This window comes from Gadus morhua, chromosome 8 (assembly GCF_902167405.1).
Source record: "Gadus morhua chromosome 8, gadMor3.0, whole genome shotgun sequence".
Classification (NCBI taxonomy): domain Eukaryota; kingdom Metazoa; phylum Chordata; class Actinopteri; order Gadiformes; family Gadidae; genus Gadus; species Gadus morhua.
The window spans coordinates 1,628,801-1,654,958 of NC_044055.1; the positions used below are offsets into that span (position 1 = coordinate 1,628,801).

The 26,158-nt window shown below is 44.4% G+C and overlaps 3 protein-coding genes across 3 annotated transcripts; 1 reads left to right on the top strand and 2 right to left on the bottom strand.

Moving 5' to 3' along the window:
• Positions 1-12: 12 nt before the first annotated feature.
• On the bottom strand, positions 13-10,848 carry gipc2 (GIPC PDZ domain containing family, member 2). Its single transcript, XM_030364893.1, has 6 exons — positions 10,269-10,848; positions 3,687-3,872; positions 2,460-2,640; positions 1,990-2,102; positions 1,563-1,644; positions 13-1,014 (listed from the first exon to the last, which is right to left on the bottom strand). The coding sequence occupies exons 1-6, from the start codon at positions 10,539-10,541 to the stop codon at positions 863-865; spliced, it is 987 nt and encodes a 328-aa protein (XP_030220753.1). The 5' UTR covers positions 10,542-10,848; the 3' UTR covers positions 13-862.
• Positions 10,849-11,527: 679 nt separating this feature from the next.
• Positions 11,528-17,835, bottom strand: dnajb4 (DnaJ heat shock protein family (Hsp40) member B4). Its single transcript, XM_030364891.1, has 3 exons — positions 17,181-17,835; positions 14,998-15,638; positions 11,528-12,574 (listed from the first exon to the last, which is right to left on the bottom strand). The coding sequence occupies exons 1-3, from the start codon at positions 17,389-17,391 to the stop codon at positions 12,344-12,346; spliced, it is 1,083 nt and encodes a 360-aa protein (XP_030220751.1). The 5' UTR covers positions 17,392-17,835; the 3' UTR covers positions 11,528-12,343.
• A 558-nt stretch (positions 17,836-18,393) lies between these two features.
• On the top strand, positions 18,394-25,628 carry slc25a24l (solute carrier family 25 member 24, like). Its single transcript, XM_030364880.1, has 10 exons — positions 18,394-18,697; positions 18,794-18,920; positions 19,147-19,234; positions 19,461-19,572; positions 19,786-19,944; positions 20,279-20,416; positions 20,695-20,805; positions 22,672-22,839; positions 23,571-23,709; positions 23,939-25,628. Exons 1-10 carry the CDS (start codon positions 18,575-18,577, stop codon positions 24,124-24,126), a joined length of 1,353 nt encoding a protein of 450 aa, XP_030220740.1. The 5' UTR covers positions 18,394-18,574; the 3' UTR covers positions 24,127-25,628.
• Positions 25,629-26,158: the final 530 nt, after the last annotated feature.

Below are 26,158 nucleotides of genomic sequence, written 5' to 3' on the forward strand. Positions count from 1 at the left end.
TCGGGACTACAATATTTTCCAGCATTTAATTGCCACAGTTAAAACTTTAAATTACAGAAACATTACATCTAGTATACCATGAAACAAGATGCTAACTGTACACAAAGGGAGAAATGGACGGCTAGGTTTCAGAAAGATTGTCACTGAAGAAACAATAAAAAGGTCACGACTAATGACATGATCACAACCCTGGTTTAAACAAATCAGGGTGGCAACTGTCGGTGTGTATCGCCAGGAGGGGGGAGTACATGGACGATTTTGTACACAAATATTAAAACCAAAGTTATCTTTTAAAAGCTTAGCAGCATTTCAAGAGATACAAAACTTTTTTATAAAAAGCTGAATTTTCTTTCATTCATATAGTGATAAAGGCTGCATCTATAATATGATATCAGGTCATAGACAATATAAATCTGCAGTGTGTATACTATGTACCAATCGTAACAAGTGCACGAAGAAGACGTTGACTAGGTTTGTTCATAACGGGTAGGTGTGCTCTCAAAAGCACGATCGGAGCAGTCCTTTTCTCTACACTTGGGGAGGAAGTGAGGGCTTTACAAACAAAAACATGGACATTTACCACAAATTTCGTCCGTGCCCTGAGTTGCTGCACTCCAGCATACATTTAGTGAATATCTTATTTCGTTAAGATAACTCCGGCACAACCGATGCCTGGTGGCTCAGACCCTATCCCGGTGATTCCTTGGAAGAGGGTCCAAATAGTGAATACGCACACCCTGCCTTTCTAGCGCTTTGCGGTGAGGTTTGTCCTGTGTGCTTGCAGGTGTGGGTGGAGGGGGGGGGGGCTGTAGACCCCCACGCTGGGGGCATGGTGGTCTTGAAGGAGGAGGTGCCACAGGCCTCAGAACCGTCCCTGCCTGGCGTCCCCGATGGCGCCCCAGACGTCGAACACGAATTCGTCGGGGAAGGCGAAGTCTCCGAGCGCCTCGTCCAGCGCCATGGCGAACTCGTCGGGGTTCTTCTTGTCGCGACCGACCTCCACCATGGTGGCCGCTGGGGGGGGGGCGGTACATCGGTACATCGGTTAATCACAAGAGTCACACAGTTATAGCATAATAAAGAAACGGGAGTAAGGTGCTTCAATAAGCAAAGACCTCAGTACTCGTGTTTGGTCTTTCATGGTATTGACTAACAAACAGGTAAGGGTCAGCCGGATATACCTCCATCACCGTCTTTTATGTAGAGATCATTTGCATAATAAAGGCCATTAGCTTCCTTATTATAATGAGTTTGATGATACAAATAAGTATCTTCCCAAAATACACAAACCCATACTAAGGTCTATACTTCCATAACAATGACGCCTTCATAAAAACAATGTGCGATAGCCCCCTCCCCCCCCCCCCTCCCCTAAGGAAACAGCTCTCTTACTGCCAAAAACAACAGGTTGCCTTGAATAATATCTTGAACATCAGCAATGTCCTGACAAAGCAGTGGAGCCAAAGTGTGGGAATGAAGTCACAATAACAATCAATCAGCACGCCCGCTGAACGCAGTCTACCCACTGAACGCAGTCTGCCCGCTGAACGCAGTCTACCCACCGAGCTCCGTGTCTCTGATGCCCATGTAGCTCTCCAGGAGGTCGTCCACTTTCCTCACAGCCTTCTCCTCGAATTCTGTGGGCTGCAAGATATATACAACAGGAAGCATGTCAATGATGCAACGAAGTCACTCCAACAGCAAGCTCAGCTTGAAGCAATTACTAGCATAACCAACAAGCGAGCGGCGCACACTTTACGAGTGTGTAGGACTTCCGTTACTGACGTAACGTCATGGCAATAATACTATTGCCAATCTCGACAAACAAGCCAGCGTTACTGTAACGGAGCTGGCGGGAGCACAGCTCTGGTTTTGTGAGTTTTCGTGAAAGGCACGCATACAATTTCAATGGGGCCTTCACAACGTCCCCTTTTGAAGGCCTACACGTAGAAGCTAGAGATGAGAGCAGGACGTTGGCGAGACCCATACCAGGTCCTCGACTGTGGCCGGGCCCTTGGCGCGCAGCCTCAGCGTCCCTCTGCCCGTGCCCATCTTGTTCTCACTGGCTGGTTTGGCACCCTTTGACCTTGGCTCCAGCATCTCTGAAGCAGGAGACAGAAATGTTAAACGCGTATCTAAAAAAAGCTCCCATGCCATCATCCACCCACGTCCTTATGTCACTGCACCATTTATACCATTTATACTTTCAACATATGATTCCAACCTCAGTTCCCTCCTGGCAGAGAGAGCCTGGGAGAGATTGAGGGGGGGAGGGATGGAGTGGGTGAGAAAAAAGACGAGAGTGCAAGACTGCATGCCATGGATGGTTCCTTCTTCGCACCGTGCAAAGCTTTCACCATTCATCCTAAAGTGTCGCGTGGCGCAGGTGAGCCGTGCGGACGTGAACGGCCTTCACGCGGATCACAGTGCCCCCTGGACCAGGCTCCCCGGGGACTCACCGAAGGCCTTCATGGGCTCCACCAGCTTGAGGGTGAAGGTCTGGTCGCGGGGCAGCTCCTTCAGCATGCGAGCCACCTCGTAGTGGCGCGTGCCCACGATGTTGTGGCCGTTGATGCACTCGATATGGTCGCCCACGCAGATCACCTTCACGTTGTCCACCACGCTGTTGTCCTTGATGCGCTGCCGGGACGACACGGGAGGAGGACGAGGGCAAATTGAAGGCAGAGATATTGGGTGGATGATTGAAATGGGTGGAGGAGGAGGAAGTAGGTGGAGGAGGAAGGGCGAGGAGGGAGGCTGACTTCTGCGTCTTTGCCTGCTTGCAATAATTTATTGAAAATAGGAAATGAGGCCTAACCGCTTAAATCATAGTTGGATACTTAATGCCTTTATAGTGACCAACTGTCCCTGCAAGTCCCTTCACGGCCGGCTGCATGATGCAGTTCTTCTGCACCGTCACTGGGAGGCGCATGTGAGCAACAGGGTCCACTTAGCTGATGAATAAGCTCCTTAGACCAGCCTCATTTGTGCGGGGTATAAACACACTGTAATAATTATAATAATCTTAATTATAACCACAGCACGGATTGTGATAGTTGAGTTATTTAAATAGCCCCTACTATGATACCATGTAATCAGGGTTTAGCATTTAATCATTGTACTTGCATCTGCTACATTCAACGCTAAGGCTTTAGCTGTTAACCTTTGTTTTCTGACCTTAAAGCTCTTTAACAGAGGAGGACAATGTAATTGTCGACAGTAAACATACAACTGAGATCCAAAATAACAGAAAGGCAATTGTTAATAAAGCCAGAGTTCACAGAATAACGATATGAAGGACATTTCTTCTCTAATTACATCCAGGGCTATTTTTACATTTAGTTGCAATATTAAACCCACCCAATAGGATTGCAGGCAGCACAAACAATAAGCTAGTGCACGTTTATCCCACCCAGACAGCTTTACTGGCCGACATTCTGACTACCTTTCGCGATTAGCAAAGCCCTCCTTATAAACCAAACGGCAAGCAAAGAACGAGAAAGGCCTGTTCCAGATGGGCCTACGATAACAGCGGCTCCACGGGGATACTAAAATGCTTTTGATACTCTTCACCAAGTCTGGCACAAAATTCAAAAGACCTCATTTCCATTTAGGGAACCGCACTTAGTATGGAAATGGAGCCTCATTTGCCCACCAAACCCACGGTCCACCTGCCAGCTGCCCACCTTGATGAAGGCGAACCCAGCCCCGTTGTCGGTGATGGTGAGACCCAGCGCGTCCTCCGATTTGAACACTTCCACCTCCTTCTTGATGCCCCTGACGTGGGCAAAGATGAAGTCCTCCAGGCCGATCTGCCCTCCCAGCAGCTTCTCCATGTCGATCTTGTGGGTGTTCAGGGTACAGAAGAGGATCTGCACGCACACACGGAAACCACACGACACTTTCCATGAACAGGATATACAATAGAAACACTGATGTCTGTTTTGAATACCACACAACAATAAATGGAAGAGCCTGATTGTATAAAATTGTGCAACCGCCACAGGCCATTAATCTATGCCTGCCAACTTTCACTAGTATCTGGTAACAGAATGATTTGACTGCCAGGCGAGAACTGGTTCAGAAAGCACAGGAAATAAGGCCCAACCATAGAAACCCAATTGGTCACACGTTATCGTAAACACATCAGTGAAAACCTAGTGTTGTATCTGGGCCCAGCCGAACAGACAGACAGTAGTCTTGTCAGCAGACGGTCATCTGAGACAGCTGTGTTCATCTTGTGACGGGAGTCCCCAGGCAGGACCAAGTTAAGATTAAACGCATTCCAATGGAACGTGGCCAGAACTCTGGAAATCTGGCTTCACACCTTAAAGCTGAGACACCACGTCAGAACAGGAGGCAACGTGCTGTGTGTGCGTGTTAGTTAGAAAGTAGCTGCGCGAGTCTAAGTTAGAAAGTGTGTGCGTGTTAGTTAGAAAGTAGCTGCGCGAGTCTAAGTTAGAAAGTGTGTGCGTGTTAGTTAGAAAGTGTGCGTGCGTGCGTATCGACAAGAATAGAACATCCCCCCTAATCATTTTTAATGATGAACCATTTATTCCACAATACATCACCAGCCTATTAATAAACCTCCCTTTTAATTGCAACGCTTATGCAATCATGGACCCCACCAACCCATACCCCCAGAGAAACCTTTCTACTTCTGAGTGAAGCTGAACTTGTGGTTACAACTCCCTGTGAGAACTAAACTACCATGCTTAATCTACACCTAAACACCCCACAGCGCCCTACACGTTCTCTGGCAGCAGCAAGGCAACCCGCCCAGCCACCGAAGGACCAACACTGAGAGACACACACACACACACACACACACACACACACACACACACACACACACACACACACACACACACACACACACACACACACACACACACACACACACACACACACACACACACACACACACACACACACACCATCAGGTGACACAGATCCAGTCACGTTGCTGTGGGTTACCAGAGTATAAAAGAAAGGATTAGGAAAGAAACAGAGAGGGGGGGTTGGTGTTGGGGGGGGGGGGGGGGGGGCTGAAGTGGCGAGCAAAGCAGAGCAGCTGAAGTTCACTCTCCCTCCCTCTCCCCCTCTCTCTCGTACTCTCTCTCCCTCCCTCTCCCCCTCTCTCTCTCTCTCTCTCACCCTCCCTCATCTCTCTCGTCGGTCTGAGTGTTTGGGATTACCACCGATAACAACGCACACGCGGCGTTGCCAAGGCTGCTGCTAGAGCCACGCCCCTTCACCCGTCCCAAGAAGGACGCCCCCCCCCCCCACACACACACACACACACACACAATGGGCCGTGATCGACACACACACACACACACCTATGAAGCCTGTCTGGTCCATTCATGAATCGCGAGGGCAATAAGCACCAGATGGATGGACAGCTTACCATTCACCTGAAAGGAGGCGCTGAACAAAGGACCATGCGTCTATCTGCTACTCATTTCCATCATATTTCTTTCAAAATGGGATTTTGTAGCCAGTTTTTAGTTACACAGAACAAATTGATTTACAGAGAAAACACTTGAGCGTTTTAGGCATCCATGATGGGATAGGTTTGTATTTAAAAATAATTGCAACGTTGTAAAATAAACACCATTCAAAAGAGGCAGCGTGAGTCAAATTGATTCTAGGTAATAGAACCAAAGTATTTCTCATCCTGCTATTTAAAGGGTCGGTGTGCATTATTGGAGGCAGCCGTTGAATGCAAAGCTTGCTAGACCCGTTTCTTTGATAGAGTAGCATCTGCTCATTGTGGCTCCCTTACAGATTCAGTATCCGTGGCCTATATATGACTCGGAAAAGAGGTAACAGCCTCACATGTATCTGTGTTTATTGTCTTATTAACACGCTGGGAATGCTGATCTGGCTGAAACACCGCCCTGGAATCTGATTAGGCATTACAAGAAACGCCTTTACTAACTTTTTGAATGACTGTCAAACCATAATAGACTTAGGAAACAACAATCAGCATTTAGGCCACAAATCATTCACCTTAATGCGGATGTAGGCTTTTATTTCCCTGAAGTACATAAACAGAAAAATAACAGCAATAGGGAACTGAATAAGCAGAGGGTCAAAACGTTTATAGCCGTGCTTCAACACGCAGTCATGGTAAAGCATTGGGTTAACAAAGGACAAATTATGAAAGCTAAACAAGTAAACCCCAGACACTCCCATCCTATAGAGTCAGTAGATTAGTCAAATAGTATACAAGGTTGGCAGACAACCCCCAAGTCAAATTCTCCTCCTCCTCCACACACCCCACCCCATTCCACGACAGGAAGGTGCAGACAGACGAAAATAAGGAACACCCACAAGCTCTCGTTTCCCGTATTGTCTTGCTGTCCGTGTCATCACCAGTGGTGCAACCGTCCTCCGATAGACCAACGGTGAGCTCCTTCTTACCACACGTTGGCGATGCTGTTGGCCTAGTGATGAGCGTAGCTCCTATGGCGCTGTGTGTCGGGTAAACAACCACTTAGAAGCCCCATGTATCTCTTCGAGGCTGAGCCAGCACCTGGGGTCAGCCCTTCAGCGCACATCACAATCCCCTCCTGGCTGAGAGCGTGTGGATATAGGGCCCTACACGCGGACACACCGGGAACACCCGTGGGCCTTTGGTCAAAGTGTGTTATTACATTGTTGCTAAAAAAGATTTAGCATCTGTGGCCCCAAATAGATTTTTATTTTGAATAGCAGTGTTTCCTTGTACTATGAAGCATGAAACCAGATGGAGGATGATTGGTAGACGGTCAGTTAATGGGCCTAGTATTGGTACCCAAACCATTTCACAATGATGTTTGTACATTTATAAAAAAGGATATGCATGTTAGGTGGTGTAGGTGAAATCAACATTTTGACTTCCAGCATTGTTCAAAAGGATGGCTCTACCAACAGCGACAAACAACGAGTCCTTCAAGTATAAAATACCCCTTGTCAATCACTCTTACATTCCTGTCCATCAAATATCAGTAGAAAAGTACAGCTAGGATTAGTTTGTGCCCAAGGCGATTCAGGTCACAACTCAAAACTCTTGTCTGCAGGTTTTTGAAAAGGGTCAAATAGTTCAGTAGCCCGTTTTGAAACGGGTTTGGGAGGATAGTATCTTGTCTATTTTACACACATCCTAGAAGAGGAATCTACAGGTTGTGTGTCACACACACACACACACACACACACACACACACACACACACACACACACACACACACACACACACACACACACACACACACACACACACACACACACACACACACACACACACACAGTGCCAGCAACTGCCTCAATCTGATTTGGCTCCATCAATTCAGATTGTTACCTCTAATCTCCCTGATTAATTAAGAATTGTTCCGCTTGAAAGCTCGAGAACAAGTCACACGAACTGCCAGTGGAGGCTTGACCTGGGAACTGGGCTCCATAATGTGTGGGGTCACGACGGAACGTCCGACGGGTTGAAACACTGAGTGTCTGCCCGATAAAAAGCGAGAATAGATCATATCCAAAGTCCTAGGCAAATGGGAGGCTTTGCCAAGAGCCAGGAAGCATGCCGTGTACAATGGTGGACAGGTTTGCAAAGTTGACCGGCCACACCTAAAACACTACACCTGAGAGCACAAAGAGAAGACTTTGACCTGCTGTTCCCAAACACATTAAAGAGATCTCTTTCCATGGACGATGATTGCAGTCATCATGACGTAAGCCATGCAGTCTGTGTGTCCATACTGGTCATGTTTTATGCGATACAGAAACTACTCTGACAGCCTTGCCATATATCATTCTATATCATTATGTCCGGCTTAGTCTTGACAATGCATCTGTGATGTCATAGGCGGTTTTCTTATGGTATTAGTGACTGCTATGTGGATATGCCACCAGCCTAATCCCTGAGCACTTACCAGAAACAACAACTCATGATGGTGGTCTTTAGTATGAGATGCAGGACCAGTCTCTCTGGACCAGCTCTATTGCGTTCTTCTAACCTCGATTGTACTAATGGACTTTCTAAGTAAAATGTGCTTGAGGCAAACTCAACAGAAATTAGAATGCCGGCTAGAGCCGACTGATCCCATAGTGTTCTGTAAAAAATAGATAAAAAACATCTCACATTGGATAACAAGAACTGAGTCAGCTTGCAGATGCACAAGAGTTCAAAGTACGACGTGTTCCTCTTTGAGAGAGTGCTCCACTCATCAAATCATCCTCAATCAGCAGCCATTACGGGCGAGATGAGCTCCAGTCAGTCAACCACACATTAGCATCTGCCCCCCCCCACCCAAAGGGTAGTTGTTGGGAGGCACAGTGCAGAATGATTCTAAACTTCATCCCTCCCTATATTACCGTTTGAACCGAACCAGGCCACGCCAAGCATTCCCTCATTTGAATGCATTGCCCTGGCTCTTTTTGGTAAGTATTCTATGGTTGACACAGTATGCACTTTAACTCCACATCAGCCTGAGGCATATCCCCGCACTCACGCCGTTGGTCTCGGTCATTAGTTCTGACCTGCAGCCATTTGGTTCTAAACCATGATAGTTTGAACCATTTCTCAACAATGTAGAAATAACTAGAATGCTTAAAGGGCTTCAATAAACACCGGTGAACAGCACAGGTCAAACGGTCCTTTCAGGGGGCGGCCGGGTGGATCCGTTTGTGTTAATTGTGGAGGTAGATGTTTCCATGGGCTGTGTTGGACTGGGGCCAGGCTGTGGTGGGAGAGTTATCTCCCAGTTTTGCAGGCTGTGCCCACTAAGCCGGACGCGGGGGACTTCCTCTTGGAGAAGCCGGTGAATTTGGTAAAAGTTCCGACATCACATCACTAGCCCTGCAATGCTTCAGTCTCAATCTCTGTTCCACACGCCCCTAACTTGTTTTCATTATTGCCTTGCCGTGCAAGTTGACATGATAACACACGCACAGACACATCTTCAGGATACAACAACATAGTGATAAAGATGGGTGGGGATTATTGAGAGAAATTGCGATAATGATACGAGGACAGGATTGAAGTCCACTTTGAATTAATGTAGAATGTTAAGTGCCTGGACAGAAACTCATTGTCATTTACGGTCCTTATCCAGTGTTTGTTCTTATATCAAATATTGGCCAATTAGGGAGTGAGAAGGAGCCAGAGCCTAGCCCACTGCAGAATGAGCCCAAGGCTGAGACACAAACTGACTAGAAGTAACATGTAATTTGAAGGGTCACACACACAGAAAGGAAAACAATCCCAGCAGTAAGATTGCAGCACATTCCGTGTTGGTCTCTCACTGAAATGTGGTTGACCTATGCTTTGGGTTAGGACGGAGTGATATACATAATGGTAAAACTCTTCTACAAGTGACAATCTTATGGAATAAATATTTGCTTTAAAAAAATTATAGTTACTTGTTGCATTGTTTTACGATAAACGTACATTTAGCAGAAAGTGCTTGTGCTTCCCAACTCCAAAGTGAAGCGAACACTGCATGTTCCGACAAGGGCAACATTGAAGACTTGAACGAACAAATCCCAGCAGTAAGAAAAAGAACAACAATACAATCATCATACAATTTGTCTTTTGCAATCTGCCCATTCAACCAGAAGGACTAGATTCATTAGTGTCAGACAACCATTCTTGTTGTTCCAGTGTACACGTTTTGTTGGAAATCCGCATGTGTAGCCTACAGCGCCGTGGCAGCTTTGAATGCCATTGGTGACAATGTGTGGGACATGAAAAATAGAAAAGCATCCTATGATCAGCGAAGCGGAGCGTGGTGGGGGAAGGGCTGGGATTCCTATCTCTTGTAGCCACTTGAGGCCGCCTGGCCAACACATTATCTTGTAGTTTTCAGGGCAACAAAAGACAAAACATGCTAGTAATAAGATTCCTTTGAAAGGAAATTACGTATCTTAGGTCCTTAATTCATTGACGTAGGAAAGAGATTAAACTTGCAGTGGATAGTTTCTAGGTTCCCTGAATATAAAAGTATCTGTGAGTATAACATTTGAGAACCACCTTTTTCTTTCTGGAAATATTCAATGGGATTAATACATATTGAATTCATGATCTCGAAAGCAGCAGAATAGATCTGTCGATATGTGTTGTGGAAATACTGGACCCTTTCTACCAAAATAAGAAGTTGTACAAAAGGCTTAAATATCATTGGATTCTGTCAAAAAAAAACCACCCGGCCCCCAAACATGTAGTTCACCGTAACTTCGTCCGACAGCATGTGTATGATCACCACCATCCATGTACTCACCTCTGGCGGTGCCATGTTAAAGACATCTGCTATCTTCCCGTACAGTTCCTTGACATTGCTAAATCCTTCAATCCGGCCGGTCGGGCTCCCGTGCGCCAGCTGCGTGTGGAACACGAGCTTCGGCCGCAGGTTGGCAGGTGGAGGCGGGAGTCCCGCGCCGTTGACGGTGGATTTAGCAGGGTTACTTCCACCTGCGTGTCCTCCGACCTCCTCGTTCTCGACTAATTGTTCTTTCGTATACTTGTTTTTCTTCCTCCATGGTCCCAAAGGCATTTTGACCGAATCCGTGAGAGGCACACAAGTGTTATTCCCGACGTCGTCCCGCTAAAGCATCGGAGTGGCTACCTGTTGGGACGCTTCCTTCCGCCTCGGACGCTCCTTCTCGCTCACGATTTGACTTTGTTCTCCACAGTGACTCAGCCCTGGTTAGCGAATGAAAGTTGAAATATTCAACAGGTAGGTGGCGAGGGCTGCAAGTCTTCTTCGCCACCTTAACTACAGTAAACTCTTGATACTGCCTGCTGGCCGCCGGGAAACAATAGCGACACTGTTCCAACCTATAAACAAGAATGGAACGCAGGCGCAGTCAGAGGGAACCCGGCTGAGCCCAGCCCGGACGATTCACCTGCTGTTTGTGGAAATATTCACAAGTAAGATGATAGCCTACTACTGATCGGCCTTTACCATACTAACATGCGTTTAACTGATACTAGTTAAACACGATTTAGACAATCTGATCGCATTTCAAATTATGTTGTCAATCATTTGTACAATATAACCTATTTTAGTACGTATTCAATATATGTATTCAATCTATATATTCACAATTGCATATCAAAACCATTTCTCAACATTAACACATTGGCTAGCTCATATATGTCATCAGACTAATGCATAAAATAATGTTTGAATGGATAAGGTAAATGAAGAAAAAAGCTTAAGTTATTTTTATAGATACAGTATATATAGATATCTTTATCTATATGCAGTACATATAGATAGATATATCACGTTTCCTAACAAAACTGAACATTAAAAAGAAAAAGGCATCGGATATTCGCCCAAGTAAACCTGCCTAATCATAAATAAAAAAAAAAGCACACGCTGGACCATTGTTCCGAGATGAGTGATATGGCGCTCCCTTGTGGGAAAATGCAAAGGCCTCGATGTTGGCAGCTAATTGCTAACAGCTGAGTCCAAAGAGCCAGCCTATATTTACACAGTCCCACTACACACTAGTAACGTAGAAAACAAAGAAAAACATGTATCAATAGATTTTATTATCAAGTTTGATAAATCTGATCTTTAGGTAGTCGACAGTCACAACAAACTATACCAATTTGTTAAAATAAAAGTCACTTTTATTCTTCTTCAAAGTAGGCTGAAGTTTGCATCGTTATTTAAAAGTTACAGTTCCGTAGGCCTTACCTAAAATGTGCAATAGCCAAATGTTTGAGTGTAGTCGGCCCTTGCACCCTTTGTCCCTAGGGTACACTTGCGTTTCTTTAGTTGAGCCTTTTTTAGCATATCTATAAAAGCATCTATCTTTTATTACACGGTCTGCCTCAAAATACACACTTGAATCTGTACATAAGAACGTGGCTTGATTATACATTTGTGAAGACTGGCCAAAGGAATACAAAAAACGAATAGAACATGTCCTTTACCACAGGGCAGGTTTCTAAAATAACTAGGACTTTGGCAATTGTTTACATCTGCATCTTCATCATCAAAGGAAACCTAACAAAAATAGGGGGAGGAGAAGTAAGGAGTTACCATGTACACAATGTTAACTTTCAGATATAAACACTTCATCTACTTGGCAACATGCATGGCTTTAATAAAAACACCACATATATGAAAAATAGAAATTGCACATTCATTGAAAGGGGTTAGGGGGATGGGTTTGGGGGAGGGGGGCACCAGGCGAAAGCCAACAGATGTCCTTATTGTGTTTATATCTGTGTATACGTGCATGTGTGCGTGTGTTTGTCTGTGTGATCTTGTCAGGTGCTAAGACATCACCCCTTGTTCCGTCCATGTCCTTCTTCTTTCATTTCCTTCCCCTCTTCCTCTCAGGCAGGTAAGTGGCGTTTCAGAACGTCCTTGGCGTTGCTAGGTAGAGTCTCTGGGAAGTTCACGTCAAACTCCACCACCAGGTCTCCCCTCTGCTCTGGGGTCTTGGGCAGAGGGAGGCCCTGGCCGGCCACGATCTGCCTCATGCCCGGCTTGATGACGTCCGTGATCTTCATGTTGCACGTGTTCCCGTCGATGGTGGACACGGTCACCGAACAGCCGCACAGCGACTGTAAGGACACAGGGGTTAGGGGTTCAGTAGAATAGGGTCTCCACTGTGAAGAGAAGAAAGTCAACAATAGTATGAAGACTAAAAAAGTGTAAAATCACTGCACACTCGTAAGCTGATTTACTGGAAGTAGAAACGGTTACAAAGTAGCAGTTGGTAGTAGCCTAAAAATACTGTATGTTGAATGATGGAGAGGGTGTAAATGTTGTTACTCCGGGAGTGAGCAAGGCGATGGAGAGACTAACGAAAGCTTAGGCACACGGCGAGTGAACTGCTCTATGGGATAAATTGCCGGCGAACCGCTCTAGCCGAGCCTTCTCTCGGAGGGACGCTAAAGTGTGTTGCATAGCGACCGTCGTGCATTTTGAAGGCAGCCAGGAGGGACTACTTTTTTGTATTCTTTAAAAAAACAGCTATTTTGACTTTCTTGTTTTTTTTTTGAAGGGGGTCGCCGGCCCTCCGCAGCGCGTCGGGCCGGACAACGCCCCTTAACAGTGGTATAATGAGCACATACCACAGCCTGTCGTGAGCTATTGCTTAAGTAATGGACTAGGTTTCTACACATATTCCATGGCCACTGACCCACCGGTAGGGTAAATGCAGTGCATTTGTATGGCGCTTTTACCCAATGCGCTTTACAATATTGCTCAACATTCACACACCGACGGTGGTGTCAGCCATGCAAGGCGACAGCTAGCTCGTCTGGAGCAGTCAGGGTGAGGCGTCTCGCTCAGGGACACCTCGACACTCAGCGAGGAGGAGCCGGGCATCGAACTAGCGGCCTCGCGGTTACCAGCCTCCTGAAATTGTATTGAACTCAAACTCATTATATATTTGGGATGATATTATGGATGTAAGTACAATAATATGTGGCAGTATCAGGTTTTATATGGTTGAAAACCAATGGATGGAACATTCAGGGAATAAATGATGTTGTAGTCAGATACGATTCACTGAGAAATCGGCCCCGGGAACACAATGCTGGAACACGGCTGGAAACACAGCATGCAGCAGAAGGAAGTAGTAGTTTAGTGGTCGCGTGAGAGCGTAGCAGCAGCAGCTAGTCAATGGCTCACTGCTGTTCCCATTGGGGACACTGTGTCCTGTTAAACACTTTAGAGAAAGTAATGAGTCATTTACATTTCCTCCCGTACAGTGCGGTCGTACGACATGATTAACGGGCTGAATAACACCTCTGTTGTTGTTCATGCGTTTCAAGACCGTCTCATCACTCAGGGCCGGCCCCAGGTCTGTTTTTGAACAGTAGATATTATTATATTCTCAAAAGAGGTGTTGAGAACTAAAGGCCTACACGTTTTCCCGTGGGCCAGAGGCCATATTAGTACATCTTTGCACCAACTGTGTGTGGGCGAGCCTCTAGCATTCTGTCTCACAGTGTTGCCGATCTTATTTCTCGCCCCTCCATGATTCAGATGACATAACAAGCTCCTGAAGGGTGTGGGTATTTATACTCATTGGAAACCAATTTGAGAAAGAAACGTCTCACTCAAATGTCCTCCGACCCGTGACAGGTCTAGAACTTGAAATGTATTAGTAAGTATAATTAGAGATGTCCGATATTATCGGCCCACCGATATTATCGGCCCGATATTAGCATAAAAATGTAATATCGGTCAATATCGGTATCGGATTTTTTTTGCCTTAAAACCGATTTTTTTTATTTTATTTTTTTATTTATAGCTCAAATAAATGTTTTCAAAATTGTGCAGTACAGTGCACATTGTAATTGACTCATATTTGTGCATTTATTCAATTAAGGTTATTGAGTTTTAGTTAAAGAAACATACTGCTATGTTGCACATAGTTGTTCAGGTACAATGTTTTATCATTTGTGAAGTCAAGTTTGCCCTATTTGTTGTGGGCATTGTCAAGATTATCTCAGGGAGAGTGTAATCCAAACTGTTGTCTGAGACCATTAAAAAAATAAAAATAAACATGGCACTTTTCCCTTAAATTAAGTTGAAGTATTTTTCTTATTTTGCACAGACAATGTTAACATTTGGAAAGCCTTGTTGCATTCAAGAATGCATCCAGTGGGGCATCACAATAACATTAAGCATGTTGTGTTAATTCCACAACAGGAGATATGTAATGTTACCTAAATTAGGTTTGAGGAAAAATAAATAACCCAAATATCGACATCGGTATCGGCTGATATCGGAATCGAAAATTTAGAGTTGGACAATATCGCATATCGGATATCGGCAAAAAAGCCAATATCGGACATCCCTAAGTATAATACAAACTCTAATCCATAGCGTGGAAAACATCGGCCAATGGGTGATGATGGATCCATTCGGTGCATCGAATAACCCCGAAACACAATGAACGTGCAAACCGGCTAAATGTTTGGAAGCGCATCATGTGGTGTAACCGCTGCGTCCGCCTTCCCCGACGCCTCACCTGTCTCAAGCTGACGCGCACCGCGTACACGATGTCAGAGCCCTCCCGTCTGAAGTGGGGGTGGGCCTTGTCCTTGATGACGAACACGATGTCGGCGGGTATGGTGCTGGGCGACTCGTCGCCCTCGCGGGGGAACGTGATCTTGGTGCCCTCCTTCCAGCCCCGCTTGATCTCGATGGCGAGGATCTTGTCCTCGTGGCGCAGCGTGCGCCCGTCGGGGTTCAGCCTCTTGCGGGAGATCTTCATGCGCTTGGTGCAGCCGTGGAACACCTCCTCCAGGGAGACCCGCAGCTCGTGGTGGATGGCCGGGTCCTGCTTACGCCGCTGCCCCCCCCCTCCACCCCCCCCCTGCTGCTGCTGCTGCTGCTGGCCCCCCACGCCCACGTGGCGCTCGCGCGGGAAGCCGTTGATGTTGAAGCTGGTGAAGGAGCCGAAGGGGTCGCCGCCGTCCACCTCCATGTCGTCCTCGTCGCCGCCGAGGCCGCCGCCGCCGCGCCCGTTGGCCTTGCGCCCGAAGAACATCTCGAAGGGGCTGGTGCCGCCGAAGAAGGTGTTGAACGTGGCGTGCGGGTCCCCGTGGAAGGTGTAGGTGAAGTTGCTGCCCTGGCCGTCGGGGGCGGGGCCGTTGCCTCCCTTGAGACCTGACGTCAGGGGGGAGAGAGACACAAGGTCTGCCGGTCAGGGGCGTGGCCAGGACTAGCGTGGTTGGACTCGGTCTGCTTTGAGAGTATGCAGCATTATAAAGAATATTATAAAGAATTTACTTGCTTTCTTTTTGGGGTTAGTTTAAATGTGTACGTTATGTTTTTGCGTATTTTGGGTTAGCATTGGGTTAATCATACTTGTTAACAATACATTCTAATGTGTATTTGTCAAGCAAGTGTTACCTATCAAATACACATTAGAATGTATGTTTAACAAGTAACACTTGTCAAACAACTCTGTCACCCATTTATGAGGCTTATGATTTACGGTGGTGAGTTTACCTCAGGGCTCCGGGCTGAGGTACGACTTCGAGGCTCTTGAATAAATCTATGTAGGATGAGTATTCATACTTGAACTCTGTTTTTCAACGCAACTATCCTACTTTTACATGTGTTAATGTCCACCGGAAGCTCTAAACCTGGTTATGTCATATTCATAAATGTGAGGCACTCAGTTTATAAAAAGACATAACCTTAAACCTGAGCCTACTAAGAGGCAGAATAACGGGTGGAACAAGCCAGTGCATTAAACCTCCACTGTGTGGGACTTCACTAGAGCCATTAGTTCATGGGTCATGGTGGAGGTGTTTTTAATGACACATATATAATAATTTATTTCATGAACCACTAGTTTATGCATAAAACAACAGATTGCAAATCTTTTTTAATTTTGAGAAAGCTCATCCTTTGACTGGATTTTTCCTTCATTTAGAATCTGTTATCTTCTTTTTTCATTGTACGGAAGCATGCCCTTTTATTCACTTGCATTTTCAAAGGGAGATATTGAACAATCAAATAGCTGTAGTTAAAAGATGTTTGAGAATTTGCAAATACTGTGTAGCTTTAAGAGATTAATGCATTATGAATGAAACGCCTTTTATTTTATTGTTATTATTACGAACAGTAGGGCTAAAGATGGTTATGGATGGCATAGAAGCCCTCCTTCATAAAACATTATTCTATCGTTTTCGTTTTTTTTTTAAAATTATTATTATTCTACATAATGGAATGTAAGAACTTCTTCCAGTAGCCTTTTTAGGGAGCATTCCCAATCCAGAACCTAGCCTGGTTGTAGATGGGTGGGAACCATCAGGCTACTGGGAGAAGTCATGCCAGGAAACCACAAAAAGTGATGTATGGCTGCAAAACGACATTCAAAACATGAATAAAATGTAAAGTAACTAGAAGGTATAAGAACAGTGGCAGCTACTTCATTATCAAGCTCCACATCTGTTGAATGTAGACTGACGGTTTCCTCTAAAAGGAATAACGGAGATGAGCGTCCTGAACATGATCTAGGTCGGTCTTTCATGTAGGTAGACTTTTAGACTTCGATTAGCGATAATTCGCGAAGGATGATTTATAGGCCAGAGACAGTTCCATTACGAGTTTGGTAGCCATGTCTCATTTTTAGTAGGCTATCACAAATAGCATACCATGCCCTCAGCAACGACGTGGATGTGTTTATAGCAACGTTACCTTCCTCTCCGTACTGGTCATAAATCTCCCTCTTCTTGGGATCACTGAGGACTTCATACGCCTCGGCGATCTCCTTGAATTTCTCCTCGGCATTGGCTGCCTTGTTTTTGTCGGGGTGCCATTTCAAGGCCTGCTTTCTGTATGCTTTTTTGATGTCCTCATCCGCGGCTCCTTTAGAAATCCCCAGTATTTTATAGTAATCTTTCCCCATTTTCCCCCAAAAACGTCCCCGCCTGGAAAAACTGCTGCTCGACGCGGTCGGCGGGTGCTGTCAGTCCCAAAAGAAAATGAATCCAGAAAACCGTGTGATATGGCAGCAGTAGATGTACCGCTATGCCTGTGGTAGGCCTACTACTCGCTATTAAAACCACGAGAGGAAGAGGGTGACTTGGGACTGTTATCGTCCGGAGGCTGTTCATAAACGCCGTGTACCCTGTGTTATTTATCCGTGACGTGGTACCCTCTCTAAATAGCCATTACGCACTCCCCTGCGTCGGGGGTGAACATTGGAATTCAGCAGCTCTTTCTAGAAAGCGACTGCTGAGGCACGTCATTTGCACATTTATCATTTGGAAAGCCCCCCCAGGTGCGACAACGAGTTATTGTAGTTCAATAAAAAAAACTGGACGCGACATGACATTGGGAACAGCTGTAGTGCGTGTGTGTGTGTGTGTGTGTGTGTGTGTGTGTGTGTGTGTGTGTGTGTGTGTGTGTGTGTGTGTGTGTGTGTGTGTGTGTGTGTGTGTGTGTGCGTGCGTGCGTGCGTGTGTGTGTGTTTGAGCGGACGCCAAATTTGTGACGAGACACGTCCGGACGTTTTATACCCCATGCCTTTCTCCTCGAGGCAATTGGTCAACAGAATGGTTTCATTAGAACCACATTGTGTTGTTTACTAATGGATTTCTCTGTGAGGAGAAGCTGCACATTTGTCTTTTATTGATAAAGATGTTATTATTACTTATTAATAATACTTATTATTCCGAGACGGGAAAGTACAGCGCAATTATATGAATTGTCAATAAGATATGCAATATTACAATTTAAAGAAAATCTCAAAATGAAGTGAATAAATTATGATTATCCTCATTACGTAATTATCATAGCCTACAAAGGGGTTTCTCTTCGGGCATTGGCATTTTACTACTGTGAAACAACAGGGACACCTGGTGGAGACTACGCGCTATGGCTGGTTACAATAAGGGGTCTGCTGTCCTTCAGGGATGGAGAGCAACAGAACGGATAGGCCTCTACCGCATTGCCATTGACTAAAGCCATGTCAATGACTCAGCGTCTGTATACGGAGGTCAATCAACAGCGACCGTTTCGTATTCATTTTCTAAATGTTCTTATTTTGAAAAAAATCGAATAATACCTGAGACCATTTCAAATTAATCATGGATAACTTTCGTGGTTTATTTGTTAAACTAGATAAGGATAATAATGGCTTCATATCAGTGGATGAGCTTCACAATGAGATGAGAAAATCGGGAATCCTGCCCACTGAAAAGAAGGTTAAGGTAGGCTAAGGATCACCTTGATACTACAAGCTTGTGCTGTTAAGCTATGCTCAGTGCTTACTGATGGATTAGCCTAAACACAGACTACTTCAACAGAACATCCTTGAAGGCTACGACCAAGACAAGGATGGTAGATTGGATTACAATGAATTCCTCCATTACATGACGGACAGGGAGAAAAAATGGAAAATTCACTTCCATGAGCTTGATAAGAACAAGTGTGGTAAGTAAGTAGGCATGGAATAAACAGGGTTGGGATAAACAGTTGGAGTGCAGCACGGACCGATTGTTAGACTTCTATAGCCTACCACAGAACTCTGTAGCAGAAATACATTTGTGGGCGCTCTACAGGATGAAAACATGAACAAAGGAACATTATACATAAAGAAAATAACACTGTAAAATATACTATTGGAATTGTGTACTCATATCATCTCTTCTCTGATCAGGGTTGATTGACCAGGACGATATCATTTGTTTGTTTAAGGAGTTAGGAGTGAGCATTTCACAGCCGAATGCAAAAAGAATAATACAAATGTAAGACTTTTTTTCCCCTCAAACAATTATAAAAAGTGAATTACATGAATGTAGCATTGGTTAAAACGGTGTCACAATAGCAAGCTCTCTTGCTATGTCCTATTTCCATCAGCATTCATTGGGAATAGGGAGAAATGGCTCACAAACTACACAGTAGAGTAATAATAGTCTGTGAGTAGCTGGTGAATTTCTAAATGAACCAATGAAGACGGTACTTTCCTTTTAGGATGGACAAGGACAACTCTATGACGGTGGACTGGGGGGAATTCCTACACCATATCATTCTCAACCCAGTGGATAACATTGGTGAACTGGTGTCGTCTTGGAAACACAGTTTGGTAAGACTGTGATATTCGCCTAATGTTTAGAACATGATTAGCACTAGAACCACCACCGAGTGAGCAACATGGTTGGAAAAGGTCTACCATGCAAATACAAGTATTGTTCTGCGTATTTGTGAAAGCTGACACGAGTAGCTATAAAGAACTCACAAACTGTAACAGTTGACCCATGGGGGAAATATCCCCAAAAATGTAAATATATCATTGCAGGTTTTTGACGTGGGCGAGAGTCGTCCCCTCTCCTTGGAGTTCCCAGAAGGAATGTCGGGCTCCGGCGTGTGGAGGAGGTTTGTCCTTGCGGCGGGGCTGGCGGATGCCATCTCTCGAACGGTCACGGCCCCCATCGACCGACTGAAGACCCAGCTGCAGGTTCCTGATCCGCACCAGCATGAAAACCCTTAGATGGCAGCATTAGGTTGGCAGAGGCACTGATCCGGGGAAGGATCTGTGTCGTCGAGTGCGAGATCGAAAGCTGATAGTAAACACCCAGAAGTTGTGCCATCCTTATAACTATGAACACCATTTCTGTCTTTTCACTGCATGTACTGTTCTCTGAGCTATTTAGCATCTATATTTGTGTACTTGTGGACATACTTTTGCATGTCTCCGTCTGTCACTGAGAAATGTTTCAGCACAGGAATATTTGCCTGTACACCAGTTGTTTTTCAAACTTTCCATGCATCTACTCTCTGTTTTCATGCAGGTCCATGGATCCAAGACGTTTGCACAGGCGTTTGCGAAGCAGAGGGCGGGCGGGCTACGGTCGATGTGGCAAGGAAACGTTGTCAACGTGCTGAAGGGAACGCCACAGTCCACTCTACAGTGCATGATATACACTCAGGTGTGTGAGTACCTATGGATATGTAGCTGGCTCACGAGTACACAATGTGCACTCACACATCCAGAGATACAAGCACATACACGCACACACACATGGACACGGACACACACAAACACAGAAAACAGAATGTATTTTTCCTCCTTCGGAAACGGCATAATCAACTGCCATCTGTGCATCTCTCGACGCACCCTTTGTCCCCTTGGTCTATTAAAACGCTCACCCCATAAATGAATCGTGGTCACAGTCTGGCACTTTATCTCCTCCACTGCATTCCCTAGATGAAGATGTACACCCAGGATCGGACCAAGGAAGGCCTGTCGGTACAGCAGCGGTTTGGCCTGGGGTGCGGCTCTGGTGCTTTTGCCCACGCTGTCTTCTACCCTTTAGAGGTATCCAGTTCCCCTATGCACCTAAACCAGGGGTCACCAACCTTTTTGAACCTGAGAGCTACTTCATGGGTACTGAGTCATACGAAGGGCACCCAGTGTGATACACTCTTCTGAAATAACCAATTTGCTCAGTTTGCCTTTAGTTATATATTATTAATATTGATTAATGATACTCATCTATGTGAAGAAACTGATCACGTTAATGATTTCTCACAATAATTATCAACAATGACTTAAAAAAGGTGGGAAAGAGTTGTTCAAGAATGAGCTGTGCTATTTTCAGAACCGGCCTGCGGGCCCCTCATATGGTCCTTGGGGCGCCCTGGTGCCCGCGGGCACGGTGTTGGTGACCCCTGACCTAAACAATGCACCAGCATGTACTTACTATGTAATAACAACGTTATGGAACAGCGTGTACCTACACAGTGTTGTTAGTAGTCAGGGGTTAGGAATAGGCGAAAAGGCTTGACTCCTCACTGTTTCCTATAAAGTAGATGATGTTACAGGTTGCTTAGTAGTAACACTGTAATTTGGTATTACTTTATTTTTGTACATGTCACTAGAGCCCGACCGATATAGGATTTTTAAGGCCGATACCGATACGAATATTTTGTGATTTAAAAATCCGATTTACCAATATATCGGCCGATATATATTTAAAAAAAAAATCCAGAAACGCGCAACAAAACTAAGATTTCCCTAACATTGGTTATTTGTAGTTATCCTTTAAATCCTGTTCACTCTCAGCTAACACGTAACAACAGCAAAAATGGACATGGTAGTCATGAATTAAGTCATGCTTATCGACTTTAGAGAAAATCGATGGGGATGTTCTTTTTATTATTCAAGCAATGTATGTCTCGTGACAGTTGCCAACTTACCATGAACACACTTGCACACATGAGCTGTGTTCGAAATCATTCCCTATTCACTCCCTCACTATTACCTATATAGGGTTTATGATATAGTGCACTATATAGGGAACGAACAAACGAGAATTCGGACACTACGATGAACATTTCTAAGCGTCATTTGCGTCAGTAAATGCGCCGGGTATTTGTGTGACGCAGACAGATGCTCCCACATCATGTATGTAAACAAACCGGGCACTCCAGAGGAAAGCTGGAGCTTGTATTGATCTTGAATGCTACATTTCCTTGATCAAGTTTTTTATTAATTTTGAATGTTACATTTTCTATGTTAACTCCCAATTAAATTGTTGACATTTCTAAACGAAAGCCGGAGACTCCATCATTAAATGTATTCGTTTTCGCGGTTATTCAGCTTCTCTTTCTCCTCCGGAAGAACACTACCGCATTGCATTGTGGTATACGGGAGTAACATGTAGGGAACATCGTATGTACACTCAAATTTTAGGGAATTTAAGTGCACTAAATACTTCGAACACAGCTATGAACAACACCGATGATCTCCGTCGATCTCCGTCATTCACTCTGCCTGAATCAGCGAGTTTGGGGCGTTAGAGAAACTTTTTTTTTTATCGGCCATTATAAATGCCGATACCGAATAGTTTGAAAAATGCCTAATATCGGCCGATAATATCGGCCTGCCGATATATCGGTCGGGCATTAATAGGTATATGAAAATTTACAAAATAAAGAAGTATATTCATAAATAGGAATACATTACTTAAATAACCTTAAATAAAACAATAAGAGATATATTGATAAAAGAAATACGTTTTAACCAACACTATACGAGTTGTATCATCTGCAGCCTCCAGGTTTCCGATAGTTCCGATATAGGTTTTATGGAGTTAATAGCTGCTGCCGGTAAGGGCCATGGTGCAGGTTTACGCTTTGGGCTGTGGTGGGTTTTGTAACACTTGATGCCTCCACTGTACAGGTCTTGAAGGTGAGGCTGAACCTGCAGCACAGCGGCACCTACCACGGCATGGTGCAGTGCGCGCGCTCCGTCTACCGTAACGAGTCGCTGGCCTCCTTCTACCGGGGCTTCGGGCCCAGCCTGCTCTGCATGATCCCGTACGCGGGCGTGGAGTGCGCCGTGCATCAGGTGAGCGCATAACGGGAGCACTGTGCACCGGCCAGGGACCAAGCTAGCTCTTCAGAAGAACACGGTTTAAGAGTTATGATATGTCCGGTTAAAAAGCCGGTCAAAGTGTTTGATTATCGAATGGGCAGCCATTATGAACGTCTGCACACGAGGACATTATTCTAAAGAGAAAAACATTCACACAGATACAAAAGCCGTTTTCACACATGTCCTCCGCATTTTCGCCACATTTGTATGTTAGGAGATTCGACCGTGAGGGTGATCCACAGTTGATGCTTCATATGCGGGCATCGATGTCGTTCAGACATCAGTAGAATCGACGGGGGGTTTAGGGGGGTTGGCTTGCAAGGGGCGGGATGTGACGGAGGGTCTAAGTTCGAACAAAAGGCAACTGGCTGATTATAATTTAGGTTGCCACTTAATGAAATGCAAATGAACACCGAAGAGTCAGCAACCTGGCCACTCAAGTGGTGTGAGAAATACCGACTTTCTACTCCTCATTCACATATAAGGTCATTTACATTTCCTACGGATAAAATACTACCTCAGGGTTAGTTTCTCAGGAGATTCCCAGGGTACAAATGTCAGGATATGTTGTTCACACATACGCCCATCAGGAGAATATCAGGACTTTCATGTATGTGTGAAAGCAGAAGAAAATGCCTAGGTGAATAAGGTTGGCCTGGTTCCAGACCCACAACAGATAACTGTATTTGCTTTCCTTATTATAGACCATTGTGAACTGGGCCAGAAATGATCCGTCCTACAACAGCGACTCCCAGCTGTTTTTCTTCAGCTTCGTGGCCTTTGCCTCTGGACAAGTGACCAGCTACCCACTGGCGGTGATACGAACACAGCAACAGGCCCAGGGTACATGACGCATATCTATTTGGACCAATATACAGACCCAGATGTGAATGCCATTACATTGGCAGCATGTATAGCTCTGCGCTGTGGACTTGTTCTTGCATTATTTAAACTTTATTGAACAATTCCTATTGTATGAAGGGTTTCTAAAGGAATAAGTCAAGCCATGCTGCATATTTTTGTTTAAACAAAGGTCATATTGTTTCATATTTAGTGTGTCTGTCTCTTCCAGCTTTCTGTGCGGTTTCACATCCCGGCTCAAGTGTATTACAGGGATTTACTGGAATCTACGCAAGGCACGGACTGAGAGGGTATTACAACGGCATGGGAGCCAGCTTCATCAGGGCAGTTCCATGTGCTCTGCTGAACTACACGTTAACCAGGAAATTAGAAGTTCTGTTTGACTCCACATGGTCCTGAGTCATACTTTTATTATATTCATGGTGATCAGGGAATAGGTGTTTTAGTCAAAGACCAGCAGGATGTGCTCGTGTGAAATCCAAATTTAGGATCATAAAGGATATAGGCTGGTGTCATTCCATTACTAATACAAGCTATACTCTTTTGAAGCTCTGTGACTAATTTGGAGTTGAACGAACCAGTGCTGTAACCAGAAGCCTGGATGTAATATTTGAACTGTGTGATAATGAATGTAACCTAATATAAGTGTGAACATCTCCAACTTTTGGGACAGACATTTCAACAAGGCATAAAGTATTGTTGAACATTACAGTTATTTCTTAATTCCTTTATTTTAACAAGACATGTCTGTTTTCCTCGTTTCTTTTCTAACTCAGTTTGGATGCACGGATGTACACTCAATAAGCACCGAGAACTTTGATAACCCTAACTTTGTTAATATATATATCTATGTTTGGCCCTATATGGATGCAGGGCTGCAATCTGATAATGCACTAGGTGGTATTCACTCTAAAATGGGACTGTTAATTTAGGCGGAAATTGAGGCTTCCATTTATGTTGTGTTCCATCCTAATTCAGACACAACCATCCACATTGAATATTTCCACTTTCAAAAAAATCTCACAGGCGTCATCTTTCTTTTGGTGCCTCATTTATATTTTAAAGACCTTGGAGTTGTGGATATACAGTCTATTCATTTTGGTTGTGTTAGCTTGATGATTCAGTGACGATTTAACAGTGATGATTTAAGGTACCTCGAATGGCTGGCGGAGGTAACCCGTGGGTTCTGTGGCTGTTGCTATATCAAGCGACCAGGAACAGTCTCAAAGTGTGTGACTAAAGTGAAATGCTGTGGTAATGCAGCAAACATTGTGCACGATAAGCTAAACCACAGCTACCTTGAAGTGCTTCACTTCTAGACATTAGAAAGTCAACAAAGTAAAAAAAAAAAGGTTTACACTTGGATCAGATTTTCCATGAAGGTGCCTGGTTCCATGTAGACAACAGTTTTCATACCACCTCTGGAGGTAGTGTAAGCTATATTCAAAACCAAATGTATAGCCCTCGTGTGCAAAGTGCGTGATCCTGCCTGAACCAATAATGAGGTAGGCACGACCTCAATGTTTCATACATCGGGTTGACGCTTGCCTGCACCGGGGAAATTGTGAAAACGTTGCTGCAAAACAAAGACTATGAATGTGTTACCGGTCCCAAGTGGCCGGGACGGAAGTAACAAATAGATTGTTGAGAGCGGACTCCCTGAAAAGCAGGTAGATGAAAGTACAGGAATTAAGCAACAAAGCTTTGTCGTCATTTTCTGAAATCCGTCTCTTTAATTAACAATTATCCCAAATATCACATATAAATAAATATGAATAAATAAATAAAATAAATATAACTATTCCCTGTTTAAAGTGCATGTACAAATGTCAATTGTCCCTTAGTAGGTTCCTTGTTAGAAGTAAAACATCAAAAGTGCAATAAAAAGTGAGGCTCACATATCTCGTTCCTCTCTACTCTTAATTCACATTACAATAAATACACAACTCATATTACAATTCATATCAAAATACACACTCCTGTCAAAATTCAGCTAAGCAAAAGTGCCTGTTTTCAGCTTATTGGCTGGCTATTTTTTAAAGCTATCTCACATACTGCAATTTAATAGTTTTGATCCTATACAATAAATAAAATGTCAAACCTAAATATACTTTGGATTTACACCACAATAACACTTGTCCTTTAGAAGACTGTTCTCCCATTTTCGACAATCGACAACAATTAGGGAATTTACATTAAACCACTGCCTGAACTGCAATGGTTGATAGGGCTGCCTAACTGACAGGCTAAGCATATAGATATAACACATATAAACACTTTTCTTATACTCTATAAAATATACTATCATAACGTCATTAACCTCTAAATCACATGAAATATATTCTTAAACATTTATGTCAGGTGTTCAGGGCCAAAGTAAACTTAATCATGCTCTACGATGTGTGTGTTGCCACAATAATATTCTCTGCGA

Coding starts and splice junctions, on each gene's coding strand:
- gipc2 (XM_030364893.1), bottom strand. CDS start 10,541: ATGCCTTTGGGACCATGGAGGAAGAAAAACAAGTATACGAAAGAACAA. Junction 2,641..3,686: donor CTGGGTTCGCCTTCATCAAG/GTGGGCAGCTGG, acceptor TCGTCCCGGCAG/CGCATCAAGGACAACAGCGT. Junction 2,103..2,459: donor GGAGCCCATGAAGGCCTTCG/GTGAGTCCCCGG, acceptor CTCCTGCTTCAG/AGATGCTGGAGCCAAGGTCA.
- dnajb4 (XM_030364891.1), bottom strand. CDS start 17,391: ATGGGGAAAGATTACTATAAAATACTGGGGATTTCTAAAGGAGCCGCG. Junction 15,639..17,180: donor TGACCAGTACGGAGAGGAAG/GTAACGTTGCTA, acceptor CCCTGACGTCAG/GTCTCAAGGGAGGCAACGGC. Junction 12,575..14,997: donor TGCGCGTCAGCTTGAGACAG/GTGAGGCGTCGG, acceptor GTGTCCTTACAG/TCGCTGTGCGGCTGTTCGGT.
- slc25a24l (XM_030364880.1), top strand. CDS start 18,575: ATGGATAACTTTCGTGGTTTATTTGTTAAACTAGATAAGGATAATAAT. Junction 19,573..19,785: donor CGTCTTGGAAACACAGTTTG/GTAAGACTGTGA, acceptor ATATCATTGCAG/GTTTTTGACGTGGGCGAGAG. Junction 20,806..22,671: donor CTGTCTTCTACCCTTTAGAG/GTATCCAGTTCC, acceptor TCCACTGTACAG/GTCTTGAAGGTGAGGCTGAA.